Here is a 17,498-nt window from a genome sequence, read left to right as displayed (position 1 = left end):
TCGCCTGAGTGAAAGAACAGCAAATATAGATTAATTACTCACCCTTGGGCTGCTCTTTCAGATCCAGGAATTGGTTGCACATTTTCACAGAAGCTTTCAATATCTTCATTCTCACAGTTATTCTCATCAGACCCATCACTACAGTCTGACTCGCCGTTGCATACGAGGTGTGGTTTAATGCAGCGACCTGAAGTACATATGCATCTCTTAATCACCTCTGTAATTCATGTTCAGTTGGACCAGGCAATTTTGGATATAGTGCTCCCTGACACAAATCTTTAAAGGTGGGTTGACTTTGATCCTGCATCTGCTTACTTAGGCAAAAGTCCCATTGATTTCAGTAAAAGGAGTGTATTACTAGGAGCGTATTACCCTAGGTTCTACACCGACTTCTGGAGTCATAGACTCCAAACAACCACAATCTCTTTTCATTGGTGGCCCCTAAGGAGACATCCAAGTGTGAGCTGCTCTGGCAGTGGTAGCAGTTTGAGCATCCAGGGAGGCAGTGACTTAGCTCATTCACTCAGCAAAATATGAACCTGCCTTAGACCACCTGTTCCCCTTCATGGTGAATTCCACACTCTGGTTCAAGTGGCCAGCTGGTGTCGTGAGAATGAATTTACACGTCCCTGCACTAGAGTCAGTGAACCCTTTTTTGACCAAAAGGGAAGGGGCACTTGATGTCTCGGTCACAGAAAGGTCAGGGTGTACAGTGGCCACCATTAAAAAAATTACCTTTTGGTAAACACCAAGATTTACAATACTCCTATTCATGGGGGAATGGAGGGGGCTTGATATCTCAGAAACCTCTTTGTGGTCAGGATTGCCAAATGGTGGCTTTATTAAAGGTGACCAGTGTATTATCTTTCAGTGTCTTAAGAAATTGCATTGCTCTCTCAGCTAGAGATGAGCTATTGTGATAGAAAAATGGGTGTCTTCTGCTTACAGCACAGAGAGGGCAGGATTCCTGAAGACTAGGAAGGGGGCATATGTTCCTTGTGATTCATGGGGCCTCCTGCGCCCCTTTCAGCAGGAGTTTGGGGAGCTGGCAAGCTGGTGAAGCTGTGAGATGCTAGCTAGTCACTACACAGATGGCCCGGAGGTGATTTCCATGATTCCTGCTACATGACTACAGCTTAGAAGAAAAGACGGAGCTCCTCCCTCCCCGCATCTACAAACCTTCTTAACACTTAGGTGGGTTATGTGGACCAGGATTTGGCCCTTTGTTGTTTAGAGAGAAGTAGAGTTTGAAGTTGAAACAATACTTTTGCATGCACTCTACAGTGCAGCACAACGTTGGCACTTGGGTGGGAGACCATCTATGTTCTAAACAATGGATCCACTTTGTGGGAATCTTATCAAGTTCACTCAGCGAAAACTTTAGTATGAGTTGATTATCTAAGCTTATGTTCCTGATTAGGAACTACAAGAAAAAACAGTGTCTTCACTTGGCTATGTGAAATTAACTCTCAGGTAAATGTACAGTTTTGACTGTGCGTTGCAGAACGCTTTTTGGGAATTGGTTACAATAATCCTCATTCGGAAATGCATATTTGGAGGAGGCACAGCTTTGAGAATATTTGTGCCACTGAAAATGAAAGGATGTAACTGCAGCTTGAGTAAACTGGTATTGCTCCACTGATGTCTGCAGAGGAATGCTCATTAACACCAGCTGCAGATCTGGCCCTGTCGGTGGTGCCCGTGTTTCATAATATATATAATACCATTATAGATTAGAAAGCAGAGCTTAGCATTGTGGTATTGTAAATAAAAACTACAGTAAACTCTTTCATATCAGACAACCTCAGGATTTGGAGAGTGCTGGATATTAAAAAAAAAAAATGCTAAAGAGAGAGGCAGCTGCGGGATACCTGGCAGCGGGGCAAGGGACCCTGCCAGCCCCATAGCTGGGAGCTGGCCAGTGCACAGAGCCCCACTGGCAACTCCAGCCCTGGAGAAATGCCTGGAGCATCAGGTTCAGGGGAACTCCAGCATTCCCGGGGCTGGGAGAACTCTGTGGATGGGAGCACGGCCATTCAGGGCTCTGCCAGCAGCCCTGGGCTCTGCTGCAGCATGGGGAAATGCTGGCATGTGGGTCTCTGCTGGCAGCCTGGGGTGCAGGGCTGTGCCAGAAGCCTTGGGCTCTGCTGGTGTGTAGGGCTGCACTGGGGCGTGGAGGTCTGATGGCAGATGGGGCTCAGTGGAATTGAGTGGACCTGGGGGTAACTCCTGCTGGGAGTGGAGCTCCACCAGCAGCCAGGCAGGGGAGCAGAGCTCTGCTGAGACAAGGGGAACTCCAGCCAGCAGCTCCAGCCCTGAGAACCCAAGGGTGGAGTCGGAATGGACTGGTTAATTGAGAGTTCTGGTTTAACGAATACTGGTTAAGAATGAATTTACTGTATACTGATGCAGTCTAATCTTGTAGGACATCCCCTGACCTCCTGATTCTACCACACCTAGTGACGATACAAAAACTTTGCCAAAACTGTTTTCAACAGAATTTGTTTTCTTTGACAAAGCAGCTTTCATGAGAACTTTATCTGTTTTACACAAATTTTAATTTTTTACCAAAAATCCAAGCACCTGAAATGAGAGGGCAGGTCTACACTAGACCTCAAAATCAATCCTAGCTACGCAATTCCAGCTACAACTATTGTGTAGCTGGAATCAAGCTATCTAGGATCGACTTGTCTGTCCATTCTCACTGAGGGAGGTCAACAGGATTAACTCTCCCATTGCCCTCCCTTACTCCTCCTGTTAACGAAGGATACGGGGTTGATTGTTGAGCCCAGATAGTTCAATTTCATGCATCCCTACAAGGCACATGAAATTGAACTGTAGAAGATCAACTCTGACTGTGTTGATCACCCGGTAAGGTAGATGTGCTCAGAGAAGTTATGATTAAGCCAATATCTGAAATCTGGACAGATTATATCTCCCATGATGCTTCCCATCCAGGGACTCATAGGACACATCCACTTTCCTTACCATGAGGAGACAATGTAATGCATCACAGGAAATGTAACCTAGACAGAGACTTTGCATCAGCTGAGAAACTAGTCCAGTGCTCTCTTTACAGTATTGTGGTAGACCACAGCTTGCAGGCTACAAGAACCTAACAGAAGGCAGGTACACTGGGAACTGGGTCAATGCCTTCCTATTCCCTAACTAGGCTTGCAGCTGGGGATCATTAAGATCAGCCTGTAGTACTGGCCCAATCAGGCACCTGCTTTTGGGATAAGCCTGCTGGCTCACTATATAAGGCTTCCCCTCCAGGCAGCAAGGGGAAGGAGTTGGGATGTATGCAACGAGGAAGAGGCTGGAGGTTTGAAAGCACAGCAGGATGACCAGGTTCCAGAGGGAGGGGGTGGGTGAAGTGGCCCAGGGAGAGGTCACTACGGCAGGGCAGGGTAAAAGCATCACTAGCTGCCTCTCTCTCTTAGGCCAGGGTAGTGGGTGGATCTGGACTCCCCCCACCCCTCCCCTGGAAGTTTGCTCTGCTGGGTAAACAAGGGAACCTGAACCCTGCAATGGGGGTCTGATTCACCCTCACTGCCAACCTGCCTGTAATGAGAATGACTCAGTAAGCAGTGACCCTTGCCCTTGGAAGAACCCAGGCAACTAAGGGGCCACCATGAGTCTCTGAGGCACACACAAAACTGCTGAGAGGTGCAGAAATTCCCAGAGGACTGATGGGGCTTTGTCACAATACCTACCTTATCCAGGATCAAACTTCATGTGCTGTTTTTCCTGATTGCACTTCACTCACCTGTTTCCCCACACTTGAAATCTTTGCCACAGTGTTGGCTTGCGGCACATGTTTCTGTTGGTCGGCATGCTGACTCATCCCAAAGACTGCCAAAGCATATACTCCCCATAAACTTGGCAGGCCGTAGCAACGTTCTGTATCTGTACTAAAACACATTTTTTAAAAAGAGCAAAGAAATTGGTCAGTTAACAAGAACTTGACATCCAAAAATGATTTTGATTAAATATTAGGTAGTAAAGGTGAGCTGTAGCCTCTACTTCCTAAAGTGCCTAAGGGCATTCTACCTGAGTAGCAATCACATTGTGGCTAGACAGAGGGAAGACACACACAAAAAAGTTTGGCCAAGGAGTGGTTTGATCTTAATTTCTTGCTTTTTTTAGGCATTGCAGATTGCAAAGATTTGTTTTGGTGAATGCAGAGTGGTAGTATCCATAGCACCTGACCAATAATCTATTTCTACCCCGGTTTGTATTGTAAGATGCTAGGCAGTTACTTTGAATTGATTCAGCAGTGTTTATATGCTTTGACCATGCAGATCCAAAAATGGTGGTGGTTTAGATCTGATTGTCCAATGATCTCAGTCACCAAAGTTTGTGGGATTGGGATAACAGTGTTCCAGTGTGACTCTACTTTACAGTAGGCAAAACAGAACTGTTTTGTTATTCTAAAGCATTGTCCATGTCGTTTTGGTTTCATAAAGCCAATACCAGGCACAACTTTATCCAAACCACCAGTGGTTGGGGAAATTGGGATAAAAGCTTCCAAATGGGGTAAATCTTTAATTTTGGGGAAATCTATCAACATCTTATTAGTTTTACATAATTTTAACATCGCTATAGCAATGGGAATTTATATTTTATATCATATTGAATAAAAATATGTACATTGTATTATGTCCTTCCAAACTACTGCCTCTTTTCCAGGAGGCCCAAAGCTTGGTAAAGTTAGTTAATGTTTCCAAATTCTGGACATATTTTGTAGTGGAATGTGGTGTGACCTATAGGACTATCAGCTGCAGACAGAAACAAAAGTCACAACTGAGATCCTAAAAGGTGCACAGCATTTGTGGCTGATGAATGGTGGATGCTGCCGCCTATCAAACTGAAAAGAAAAAAAAACGTAAAGTCAACCTCCTTTGGAGCAAGGTTCTTCCTTTTCCACTCCTTCCATAGGCTCGACCTCTGGGTTTTTGCATACAGAATAAGTGCAAAAGAGAAGTTATGACCAATACTTCACAACAATGTTCCCTCTAATCTTTTTAATTCATGTGTGGATTTTCTCCATCCATACACTGGATATATTTTTATGTGCATTGAGGCATGAGCAAATGGGCACGACCAGTCAAAACAAAAAACCTAGTTGTGGGTGCAGTTGAATCTTTGTGAGTGCATAAAGAGCACAGCTTACAGGGAACATTGCTTAACACTTACGAACAGACATGTGAAATGATACAAATCTCCCAGTAAATGGAGCTGATGAATGAAGAATACTATCAGAAATGTTTTTATATTTGAATGTTTTCATTGGGTCAATGGAAATCCAATTAAAACCCAGCTAGACAAAGAAGAAAACTATTAAGCAGTCAAATATGATGGGCCTGATTCTTCTCTCATTTGCTCCAGTTTTGGATCTTAGTAACACTTTTGGCTTAAATGAAATTACTCCTATATTGCACCAGTGTAAAAGAGGAAACTCAGAAGAGAATGATTAGCATATTTGGATGAGTTTACTGGGTGTTTCAGAAATGATAGATCTGCATAATACATATAATTAAACTGTGAACATGCTCATGGCAGACACATCTGAACAAAAGTGAATACCTTACGACTGAGACTTACTTTTTTCTCTTGGCAAGGAAAGCAACCTGTCCATTCTGACCACTGGCTCAGCTGACAGCTCACAGGAGCTGGAGTATTTATGTCTCTGCTGGTTCTTCTAAAGGAAGCAAATGATACCGGCCTAAGTTTTGAAGTGGACACTTAACAAGAGGTAATAGCTGTGGAGCAAGCAGCATGAAAATCATATCCATTTTCCATACAAGGATAGATTTTTAGAGGAAATTAGAAATTTCCCCGGAGTTGGATCTGATCCACAAGTTGTACAAATCAGTGTAACTGCACTGAGGTCACTGGAGCTACACCAGTTTGCACCAGTTAAAAATATGACCAATAGAATTTGCCAGCGGCAGAAGCAAAACCATGAATTGGAGGGCTTAATTCCTGTTTTCTGCTCAACCAGTAGTTTACACACTTTTACAGTAGGTTGTATGTGATAATGTGTGTTGTAAAAACCAAACAGAAAGCTCCTAATAAATAGTGAATTACACCCAAGCAAAAGCTGGTTTGAATTCACACTGAGAATCCAAGTAAAAATAGCAAACAGCATTTTGACCTTTAAGCCCTCTTTTGAGAGCAATTTGTAAGGAAAGCATGTGAAAGGAAATTTTCAAGTGCAGGCTATGCATAAAATAGACATATAAGATACGGTGGGAAAGGGTAGTGCAAAAAATGCAACTATTACATTAAGGAAAAAGCAAAATAATCTGTAGTGAAGTGGGGAATTGCAAAAGTATAAAAGTTTAGCGTGAAATACACTTTTGGGTTTTCCTCTCACATCTTACCCAAAAACTGCCAAGATAATATAATCACAAGTACATGAATAAGCATTACATTGTCAAAATAGAGTTAAAAACACAAGTGGAAATCTGGAAATGATTTTGAAATGTTTAGATAGACTAAAACCCATCAATACAATTTTAAATATGGTTTGGCTAAATTCTACCCTTCCTTGTACGTGTGAAAGCGCTTTGGCATCAACTGAATTTTAATCGGTATAACTAAAAGCAGAATAGCAATTTGAATCTGTAAAGAGGAGGTTCAAATTCTCTTCTGGTATAAATAAGTGAAACTACTGAAGTCAACAGAGTTTTGCCAATTACATTAGCCATTAATTTGCCCCAGTATTTTCATAGCACAACCAAACAATATCAGCATGAGTATATGCAATCCACTTAATAATTTTACGGTCTAATTTAATGATACTGTTCACATGCACTGTAAATTGCAGCATACAGAGAAATTAAATTCCTCAAAGGAAGAACACCAAACAACTGTTCAGGCTGAGGAATACAGGGCCTTATACAAGATTCCTCACCGATGAATTAGCTAGATAGGACAGAAAGGGGTGGTGAAGAGGAAAGAAAAATAGTTTCTGCAAGTGTCTATTAAGTTAAGTGGGCTGCTTGGGAGCACAGTGAATATAAAGATGGGGAAACTGTCCTTATAATGCGCAAGGTAATTGACATCTTTGAGTCTGAAGTGAAAAATATCAAACTTGAGAATGAACTCCAGTTCAGATGTCTCCCTTTCTAAGCTGGTGTGCAAGTCTCTGTGTTTAGAATGCACACTTTCAAATTTTGGAAGCTATGACCTTCTAGGCTGAAATGCTCACTGACAGGTTTATGTGCATTTGGATTCCTAATGTCTGATTTGTGTCCATTCGTTCTTTGGCAAACTGATTGTCCAGTTTGTCCAATATACATGGCAGAAGGGCATTGCTCGCACATGATGGCATATATCTCATTGGTGGAAATGCAAGAATATGAGCCCCTAATCATGTAACTGGCATGGTTAGGTCCAGTGATGGTGTCTCCAATGTAAATATGTGGACAGAGTTGGCAATCAGGTTTGTTGCAGGGAACAGTACCAGGATTAGTATTTCTGTGGTGTTGTGTATGGTTGCTAATAAGAATTTCCCTGAGGTTAGGTGGTTGTCTGTAGGAAAGAACAGGTCTGCCACCCAGGGCTTGTGAGAGTGCAGCATCATGTTCCATTATAGGTTGTACATTGTCGATAATGTGTTGGAGGGGTTTGACTTGGGGACTGCAAGTGGTGACAAGTAGTGTTCTGTTATAAACCTTCTTGGGCCTATCTAGAAGTAGGTGGTTTCTGAGTATTCATCTGCCCTGTCAATCTGCTTTTTTTCACTTCTGCCAATGGGTACTTAAGCTTTACGAATGCCTGGTAGAGATCTTGAAGGTTTTGATCTCGGTCAGTTGGATTGGAGCAGATGCAGTTATATCTAAGGGCTTGACTATAAAAGATGGATCCTGTGATGTGTCCTGGATGGAAGCTGGAGGCATGTAGGTAAGAGTAACAGTCAGTGGGTTGAGGAACACCCAGAAACCAGTTACTTCTAGATAGGCCCAAGAAGGTTAACAACAGAACACTGCTTGTCATCACCTATATTCTTACTGTAACCCACACCCATCCTGCCATTCATCAGTGTATTTCATTTTTTCCTACCTTTCTGTTAATTCTCTTTGGGTGTTTCTACACAGGCCACTTTCTTCGAATGAGAGTGGCATGTTAATAAACAGCCCGAAATATGCTAATAAGGCACGGATGCAAATTCCCCATTCCTCATTAGCATAAGGTCATGTGATCTGGAGTCCGGAAGACCTTCTTCTGGACTCCAAAACAATGTTTAGAAGCGCAGCCCCTGGGTGGGGTCTTCTGGAAGGCAGTCCTTCTTTTGGAAGCCCCTTCTTCCTGAAAATTTTCAGGAAGAAGGGGCCTCCAGAAGAAGGACTTCATTCTGGAAGACATCCCCGGGGGCCGCACTTCTAAACGGCATTTTGGAGTCTGGAAGAACGTCTTCCAGGCTCCAAATCACATGACCTTATGCTAATGAGGAATGGGGAATTTGCATCCGTGCCTCATTAGCATATTTCAGGCCGTTTAGTAGAAACGGCCTTTGTCTCAGTTCTCATTTATGAGGATTTTCCAGATCTGAAGAAGAGGTTTCGTCCCAAGAAAGCTCATCACCTAATAAAGTATATTGTTAGTCTTTACAGTGCTACAGAACTGGTTTTTTTGTTCTGTGAACATACAGACTAACACAGCTACCTCTCTGAGACTACATGAATAATATAAGTCAAGTTATTGCAGGGTCGACACTGCACAGGGTTGACAGGAGAAGCTGTCCCTTCAACTATCCTTATTCTTCTCTTCTGGGGTGGATTAGCAGGCTTGAGAGGAGTGCAATCTACAGCCAGTTTGGTGGATCTTACTTAGACCCTGTAATTTGGCTAGCAGTGGTTCATTCTTAGTGCAGCAATCCCGGCTGTAGTGTAGATATAGCCTTACACAAGGAAAACTCTCAGGCCATGTCTACACGGCACTGGTCTTCAGCCCCTTTTTTAATGGGATGAAGGGTTCTTTCAAAGATAGGATTTACTTTCGAATGAGCTGTGTCTACACTGCTTTTCTTCTTTCAAAAGAAGCTCTTGCAAAATAGTATGCAAATTAGCTGCCATATATGTAAATCTGTACTTCATTTGCATTTTTGATTTCCCTCATTTGCATGCCTCTTTTGAAAGAGGAATGCAAGTGTAGATGCCACCTCAGTGTGCACAGACATAATTATTTCTAAATCTGAGCCAAAGCCCAAGACTATCCTTGACTTCAATAGCCGTTGGATAATCTCCTCAAAGAAGGTCATACACAACCCAGAGCACTATTTCAGAGTGCTTGTCCCTCAGTCCTACATTTGTATTTGGATACAGCACAGTTTTGTGTTGTGGACTACTGTATCAAAATATCTATCTGCCTTAGCTCCAAACACATTTTGTAGGCTGATTTCTAACCCTCAGCATTATTATTTTTGGCGATTAGTTAATGAGCAATCTGTTTTACTTAGGAAACTATGGTCCAAAGAAAAACACTGATAATTAGAGGAGGTATGGGGTACAGTAAGGATTCATCAGAAGCTTACAAAGAGAGAATGCTAAATGAAATGCACACACACACAACAAAGGAGCTTATGGGTACAGCCCAGTGTGCTAGATGAAAACACACAGGAACTACAGACAAATAATAAAAACGTGAAGACAAACAGAAACCCCTGGAAAACCTACATATTCCAATGGACGGCGGTGGTGATATCCTTCAGCACTTCATAAAGAATTTAATTGGCTCACCTTCACCTAGCTTTTAAAATTTACTTCTTCATTATTCTGCCTTGTTTGATAAGTTCATCATACATCAGAAATCGCTTTGTTCACTTGCAAAAGGGATTACTCGAGTAAGCCTTCATAATTAAGTGTATCTCTACCGAGCATTTTTTTTCTTTCCATGTCCTCTGTGCCTCCATGTACCAATTATCACTGATACCTTTTTTTGAGCTTTCAAAATCATATTTGCCTTTAGAACAAGTTTGCAATTAACAGCTGTGGAAAAATCCAGTATTTCTTCCTATCATAAAACTTTTTTTTTTAAACAGGAAAGTCATTTGTTTATTCCTTTATTAACCCAAAACGACATACATAATGAGATAAAATAAGAAATAAATAAAAATAGAAATATATATATATAATTCCCATTTAATTCATTACTTGAATGTTAAGCAAATCAAATAATGTTGATTAGCATTCAGATAATCATAAATATGAAACAAGTGTAGTGCTGCGAACGAGAACTGAAAGCAAAATGTTAATTATAAATAAAGCTTGAATGGAGGCAGAGCAACCCAAAGGGCACTAAACTAGTACAATAAATTTAAAATAAATGAATAATCTCACTTAAAAGAATAAAGTACATGCAAACTGAGCATATAACAAGTAATGCCAATTACTAGACCATGATTTGGATGATTGCCAATGTTCTTTTCTGGTAGCTCTTTACAGAGAACAGGGCCCATATGCCTCCATTTGAGACTGAATTGATGCGATAGCCAGAAAAGCATTAATTTCGACATGTTAGCTGTATCTTAAATTATCTGGAGATAGACTTACCTCTGGGAAGACAGTCCTGCTACCTCACTATGTGGTGTTGCTGTATCCTGACATGATGTTAGACAGGCTATCAAGAAAATCAGAGAACCTTTATTCAGGCTCCACCACATTTCTTCTAAAAATGTAAATATTTCACATAAAATGGTTGAAAACAGTTTTTCCCCCCTTTGTCTTGGAGACCCCTTTGGTCCCAGGGATGATAGGTGGAACAGAAAAAACTCCAGATTCTGAGTGTTGCAATATATTGTAAATCATTGACAAAAGCACATATCAAATCACAGGGACTCATGATGCATTCTGAAGGTCATTGCCTTTTTGGAAACAAATTCCCAGGTATTAAGCAAGGGAAACTATTTAACCAAGTTTCTACATACACGTTAAAGTCAAATAAGTCTTTTTAGTGAAATGATCACTGAACCAACCACAGACACTCTAATTTTGTGGGAAAGGGATTCTGTATTTATTTAATTTTGTCACTTATATGTAAGTTTTGAGTTTCTGTTTACTAAAATAATTAACTGTGCAGAAGTGTGGCAGTAAGGTGAACTGAATATTGCAGAATAGTGTTACAAGGAACAAAAGTGCCATGCACTATCAGGAATGCTGCAGGTAATGGCAATTCATTTTTCTCCATTGCCTGTCTCAGTAAAATAGTGTCCAGAGTCCAAGGCCGTGGATGAGTTATTGCCTGACTCATAATGGTTGTCGGGTTTGCCTATACAGTCAGTGCATCACCAGAATCTAAATCTTTGTTTTGCAAAGTGATCTGAGATGAAAAAGGTACAACTGAAATCTAAAATTCTTTTCTCCTATCTGTGCTCTGGGAACTCAGCTGTCAAATTTCTCCCAGCCCAATGTTCTGATGACTTTTAATGTACATGGCTGCTTTGCACAGTCAAATACCTTCTCAGTGAGCTTATACAAGTTCTGTATTATAGATGCCTTTTTTAAATAACGGGTTAGAAACATAATATTTATAAAGAAAGTTATTTGTTGACTGTCTCCTAAGAATAAAGCTGATCCAGAGCGTGCAATCAGGCATATCAACAATTTCAAAATGATGGGCTTGGTCTTTTGTTATTTTTTTGCAGAGGGGTGAGTTGATATGGAGTGTTAGGCAGTAAAGCAAAATGCACATCACTGTAGAAGTGGAATTAAAGAAACACTTTCCAAGGTGTTATATTCTGAATAGCTGTGTCTACACGTGCACGCTACTTCGAAGTAGCGGCACTAACTTCGAAATAGCACCCGTCGCGGCTACACGCGTCGGGCGCTATTTCGAAGTTAACTTCAACGTTAGGCGGCGAGACGTCGAAGTCGCTAACCTCATGAGGGGGTCGGAATAGCGCCCTACTTCGACGTTCAACGTCGAAGTAGGGACCGTGTAGACGATCCGCGTCCCGCAACGTCGAAATTGTGGGGTCCTCCATGGCAGCCATCAGCTGGGGGGTTGAGAGACGCTGTCTCTCCAGCCCGTGCGGGGCTCTATGGTCACCGTGTGCAGCAGCCCTTAGCCCAGGGCTTCTGGCTGCTGCTGCTGCAGCGGGGGATTCATGCTGCATGCACAGGGTCTGCAACTCGTTGTCGGCTCTGTGTATCTTGTGCTGTTTAGTGCAAGTGTGTCTGGGAGGGGCCCTTTAAGGGAGCGGCTGGCTGTTGAGTTTGCCTTGTGACCCTGTCTGCAGCTGTGCCTGGCACCCTTATTTCGATGTGTGCTACTGTGGCGTGTAGACGTTCCCTCGCTGCGCCTATTTTGATGTGGTGCTGCGCAACGTCGATGTTGAACATCGACGTTGCCAGCCCTGGAGGACGTGTAGACGTTATTCATCGAAATAGCCTATTTCGATGTCACCACATCGAAATAGGCTACTTCGATGTAGGCTTCACGTGTAGACATAGCCAATATGGGCTATTGAAGTTATGATTCCATTTATGACATTATGAACTGAACTTGTCTAAAATGTGCATTAGATATCTGCTTCTAATTCTTTGAACCTCTTGGCTTGAAATTCTGGCAATGAGTTAGATCCTGTAAATTGTGCATCTATCTTCAGGAAAGCATCTGCAGAACATTAGATTGGGACATCACAGCATGCTACATAAACAGGAATAAGATAAGACCCTCAGTAGGGGTTAGGCTATGAGCTTGGTCCCGTACTTGCTGAAGTTAATGGGGAAGTTCCCACAGGTTTCAATGGGATGTCTCAGTTTCCTCTGAAGTCCAGGCAGACTGTATTGCCAGCCTATAATTAGAAGTCTTACAACTTTTCATTTAAAGCCCTTAGCTACGTCTACACGGGGATGCTACATCGAAATAGCTTATTTCAATGTAGCGAAATTGAAATAAGCTATTTCGATGAAAAATGTCTACACGTCCTCCAGGGCTGGTGCCGTCGACGTTGGGCAGCACTACATCGAAGTAGGCGCTGCAGGGGAGCGTCTACATGCCAAAGCAGCCCACATCAAAATAAGGGTGCCAGGAACAGCTGCAGACAGGGTCACAGGGCAAACTAACACTTCCAGGGCAACAGCTGGCCACTCCCTTAAAGGGCCCCTCCCAGACACACTCAGCCTGCACAGCACGCGGTCTGCAGAGCCACAGGCATGCACACCTTGTCGAAGCAGTATGGACCCACAGCAGCAGCAGCAGCCAGAGGTCCACACACCCGCCCCTGGAGGAGCAGTGCTTGCCCTGCTCAATGCTATGCAGGAGGCAGCTGACCACCTTTTATTCGCAGAAGAGGAGCTGCCCCCAGGGGAGGAGGAAGCAGCCCCAGACCTTGCTGCCCTCTGACTCCCCCGCCGCACACGCCGCTGGCTGTGGAGCTACCCCACGAGCATCGACTGGTGGGAGCGGCTGGTGCTCGGCGAGTGGAACAACGACCGCTGGCTCCAGAATTTCCGCATGAGCCGGCAGACATTCCTGGAGCTCTGCCAGTGGCTCACCCCTGCCTTATGGCACCAGGACACCTCCATGTGATGTGCCCTCACGGTCGAGAAACGGGTCAGCATCGCTGTCTGGAAGCTGGCCACTCCAGACAGCTACCGATCTGCAGGGTAGCAGTTTGGCATGGGCAAGGCCACCGTCGGGGCTGTCCTCATGGAGGTAAGAGGACCCAGGCAGGTGGGGGGAGCCCTGGGAGGGGGAGACCTGGGGGGGGGGCCCTGGGGTGGAGGGCCAGACACACCCCTCACTGGTGCTCTCTCATGTCCTTCCCCTGCAGGTTGGCCGTGCAATCAATGCCCTGCTCCTCCACAGGCTCATGCGGCTTGGGGACCTGGATGCTGCCATCGCGGGGTTTGCCAGCCTGGGCTTCCCAAATTGCTTTGGGGCTCTGGATGGGACCCATATCCCCATCCATGCCCCAGAGCACAGCGGAGGACGCTTCCTCAATAGGAAGGGCTACCATTCGGTGGTCCTCCAGGCCTTGGTGGACAGCCAGGGCCGCTTCCTGGACATTTATGTTGGCTGGCCTGGCAGCACCCACGATGCCCGGGTATTCAGAAATTCGGGCCTGTGCCGCTGGCTGGAAGTGGGGACCTACATCCCCCAGTGGGAGATCCCTGTGGGGGACACCACCATGCCCCTCTGTGTCGTCACAGATGCGGCATACCCCCTTTGGCCCTGGCTTATGCACCCTTACACAGGCCATCTCACAGCCAGCCAGGAGCGGTTCAACATGCGGTTGAACCATGCGCGCCAGGTGGTCGAGCGCACTTTTGGCCGCCTCAAAGGACGCTGGAGGTGTCTCCCCACCTGCCTTGATGCAGGCCCCACCAACATCCCCCAGGTTGTGGGTGCATGCAGTGCACTCCACAACCTGGTGGAGAGCAAGGGAGAGGCATTCTTCCAGGGCTGGGCTGTGGAGGCTGGCAGTGCCGACGTGCAGCCACCCGCTGCCCCCAGTCGCCAGGTGGACCCCGAGGGGATCCGGGTCCGGGAGGCCCTGTGGGCCCATTTCGATCAGGCTGCAGGGTGAACGCTGGCAGGCCACCCACAGCACTCTCCCATCCTCCACAACACTCCCTGCCCCCACGCCCACACCACAGAGCACCCAAGAGCACACACTCCCCCACTTTTCTTGCAAATAAATGGACCTGTTTTTTGAAAGCAAACAGTGAAATGTCTTATTAATACAACAATATATATACATATATACAGAACAAAAGGGGGGAACTATTTACATGGGGGGCAGGTACCATAAGAGAACAGGGGTCCAACACAAACTATATACAAATAATAGGGGGATATGTATGGTGGGGGGGCCACGTCCTCAGCCCCGCACCCCCTACTGTCCGGCGCCTGGGGCTGGCGGGTGCGACCCTCGCCTCGGCCGGAGCCCTGGCCGAGGCTGGGTGGGGGCCGGGGAAACCGGCAGATATGGCCGGTGGGTGTCTGCAGGTCCTGGGTCCCCCTCGGCGGCAGGCCCCAGGGTGGTGGACGGCGGTCGGAGCAGCGGGTGGAGCGGCATGGGGGGCCAGGTATTCCGCTATGCGCTCAAATGTGCGCATGAAGGCCCCCCGTGCCTCCTGGCGCCAGGCCAGCACTCACTCTTAGAGCTCCAGCCGCCGCTCCTCCACCCGCAGGTGCCACTCCGACATCTCCAGCTGACGCCGGAGGGTCGCGAGCAGCTGGGGGTCCGTGGCCGTCCTCTGGTGGTGGCTCCGCTGTCGGCCCCGTCCTGTGGCTGGTCAGTGCTCCGCCAAGGGGCTGGCCTGCTGGGATGGCCCTGGTGGGCTCTCCAGGACCAAGGACACCTCGCCGGCGCTCTCCGGGCCCTCTGATGGTGCAGCTGCGGAACACAGGGGGGAAGAAGAGTGGAGACAGCCATTAGTGTGGGCCCCGAGCAGTGGCCCTTGTCCCCCTACCCCTCTGCTGCTGGTTCCCCATCCCCGTCCCTGGGAGATGCTGCTGCTGCTGATGGGTGTCCCACCCCACCTCCCCCGAGGACCCTAGGTTCCGCTCCCCCCCATCCCCAGGGATGGGGCATGGCGCTGTCCTGCTGGGGGGCAGGGGCTGATGCACTCTTCTGAGGGACATGCCACTGCTGTCCTTGGGGCCATGGTCATTTGGGCATGTAGAGGGCCCTGGTCATGTCTCTTGTCCCTGCCCCTTAACCCCGGGGGTGTGCACCGGGGGGGGGTACATACCTGACGGTCCGCTCCCATGGTTGGGGGGACACCCTCTGGGCGGACACCCTGCTGGAGCTCTGGGATGGGATGGCAATCCACAGCCCCCCATTGCTGGAGGAGGATTCCCCCTCCCCCTTCTCTGGCATCCCAGGGGTGGGCTCCTGGGGGGGCCCCTGGGGTGCAGCGCTTGCCTCCGGGGCGGACTCCATCTCCAGGGCCTGCTGGGGCTCGTCGGCCAAGGTGTCAAGAGTGGCCGGGGTGGGAGGAGGTGTACTGGCACCCAGGATGGACCTGAGCTCCCTGTAAAAGGGGCAAGTGGCGGGGGCGGCCCCAGATCGGCTGGCCGCATCCCGGGCCCAGGTGTAACCCTGCCGCAGCTCCTTAACCTTACTCCCGACGTGGTCAGGAGTGCGGGCAGGGTGACCCCGGGCAGCCAGGCCCTCGGCCAGCCGAGCAAACACATCCGCGTTCCGCCTCTTGCTCCCCATTACCTGGAGCACCTCCTCCTCGTCCCAGAGCCCCAGCAGGTCCCGGATCTCGGCCTCCGTCCAGGAAGGGCCCCGCTGCCTCTTCCCCTGCTGGCTGGCTGGGAGCCCTGGCTCCCCTTGTGGGGGTGTGTGCCCTGGGGGTGCTTGGAGGGCTGGCGAGTGGCCATCGCTGCGGGGGTGGTGCAATGAGGCTGCAGAGAGGCGTGCAGGCTGGCCGTGTGGCAGTGCTGCTGCCTGCACATGCTCTCAGCTTCCTGCACAGGAACGCAGGGGGCGGGGAAGCTTTAAGGGGCTGCTGCACATGGCAACCATCGAGCTCAGGGGCTGGAGAGAGCATCTCTCAACCCCTCAGCTGATGGCTGCCATGGCAGACCCCACTCTTTCGATGTTGCGGGACGCGGATCGGCTACACGTGCCCTACTTCGACGTTCAATGTCGAAGTAGGGCGCTATTCCCATCTCATGATGGGGATAGTGACTTCGACGTCTCGCCGCCTTATGTTGATTTCAACTTCGAAATAGCGCCCGCCATGTGTAGATGTGGCGGGTGCTATTTTGAAGTTGGCGCGGCTACTTCGAAGTAGCCGGGACGTGTAGATGCGGCTCTTGTGTGATGAAAATTGGAGGTAAATAGCTCAGTATAAACAAATTAGCTCACTTGCATTCCTTGCTGTCCTTTGTACCAGTTGGATAAATTTAGATGGTTTTTAATGTGAATTGCATTTCTACTTTCTTAAGGTTTTGCTGAAGTAGCATGAGAGAATCATTCTTTTTCCTTGCTGATAATAATACAATATTTTGTTTCACTTCAACAGGTTTCCAACCCAGTCATAAACAGTACAGTGTCTTATCCACAACAGCTGGAATTAATTTCTTCATGCAGAAACCATCAATCTTCTAAATATTACCTGACTGCCATATATGGTAAGACAACTATATTGAACAATAAGCCTACAAAACAATAATTTAACTGTCTTGAACAATAAGCCTACGGTATATCACACTAACATCCATTAAATGTCTGTGCAATTTAGAACTAGCTCTTCTGTATTTTAGGGTTGCGTCTTAATGTATTCAAATATTTTCTATTGTAAAGAATCAGCATGTTTGCAAGAACTGCCCTTCACATGCATATTTTAATAGACGTTTTAGGTTGCACGATTTTTAATATTATAAATTTTATTTCCTGAACAAGATGCTTATTTAGGATTGAATCCAAAGGTCACTGAAGTTAGCTTGTTTTCTAGTTCCTATACCATACTCATCAGTGTAGTAATAGAGTGCCTTCTAGGAGTGCATTATGCAATGTACCTAAC

General features: G+C 46.5%; 1 protein-coding gene across 1 annotated transcript in view; it reads right to left on the bottom strand.

Moving 5' to 3' along the window:
* C8A (complement C8 alpha chain) overlaps positions 1-10,817 on the bottom strand; it is a 34,356-nt gene extending 23,539 nt beyond the window's left edge. Inside the window, 5 exon segments of the mRNA XM_075002809.1 lie at positions 43-187; positions 3,770-3,914; positions 5,608-5,704; positions 10,563-10,759; positions 10,761-10,817. Coding sequence (XP_074858910.1) covers positions 43-187; positions 3,770-3,914; positions 5,608-5,704; positions 10,563-10,759; positions 10,761-10,817 — 641 coding nt within the window.
* Positions 10,818-17,498: the final 6,681 nt, after the last annotated feature.

This window comes from Carettochelys insculpta, chromosome 9 (genome assembly GCF_033958435.1).
Source record: "Carettochelys insculpta isolate YL-2023 chromosome 9, ASM3395843v1, whole genome shotgun sequence".
NCBI classification, from domain to species: Eukaryota; Metazoa; Chordata; order Testudines; family Carettochelyidae; genus Carettochelys; species Carettochelys insculpta.
The sequence above is the reverse complement of the archived record's forward strand: the minus strand, read 5'-3'. Positions and strand labels throughout refer to the sequence as shown.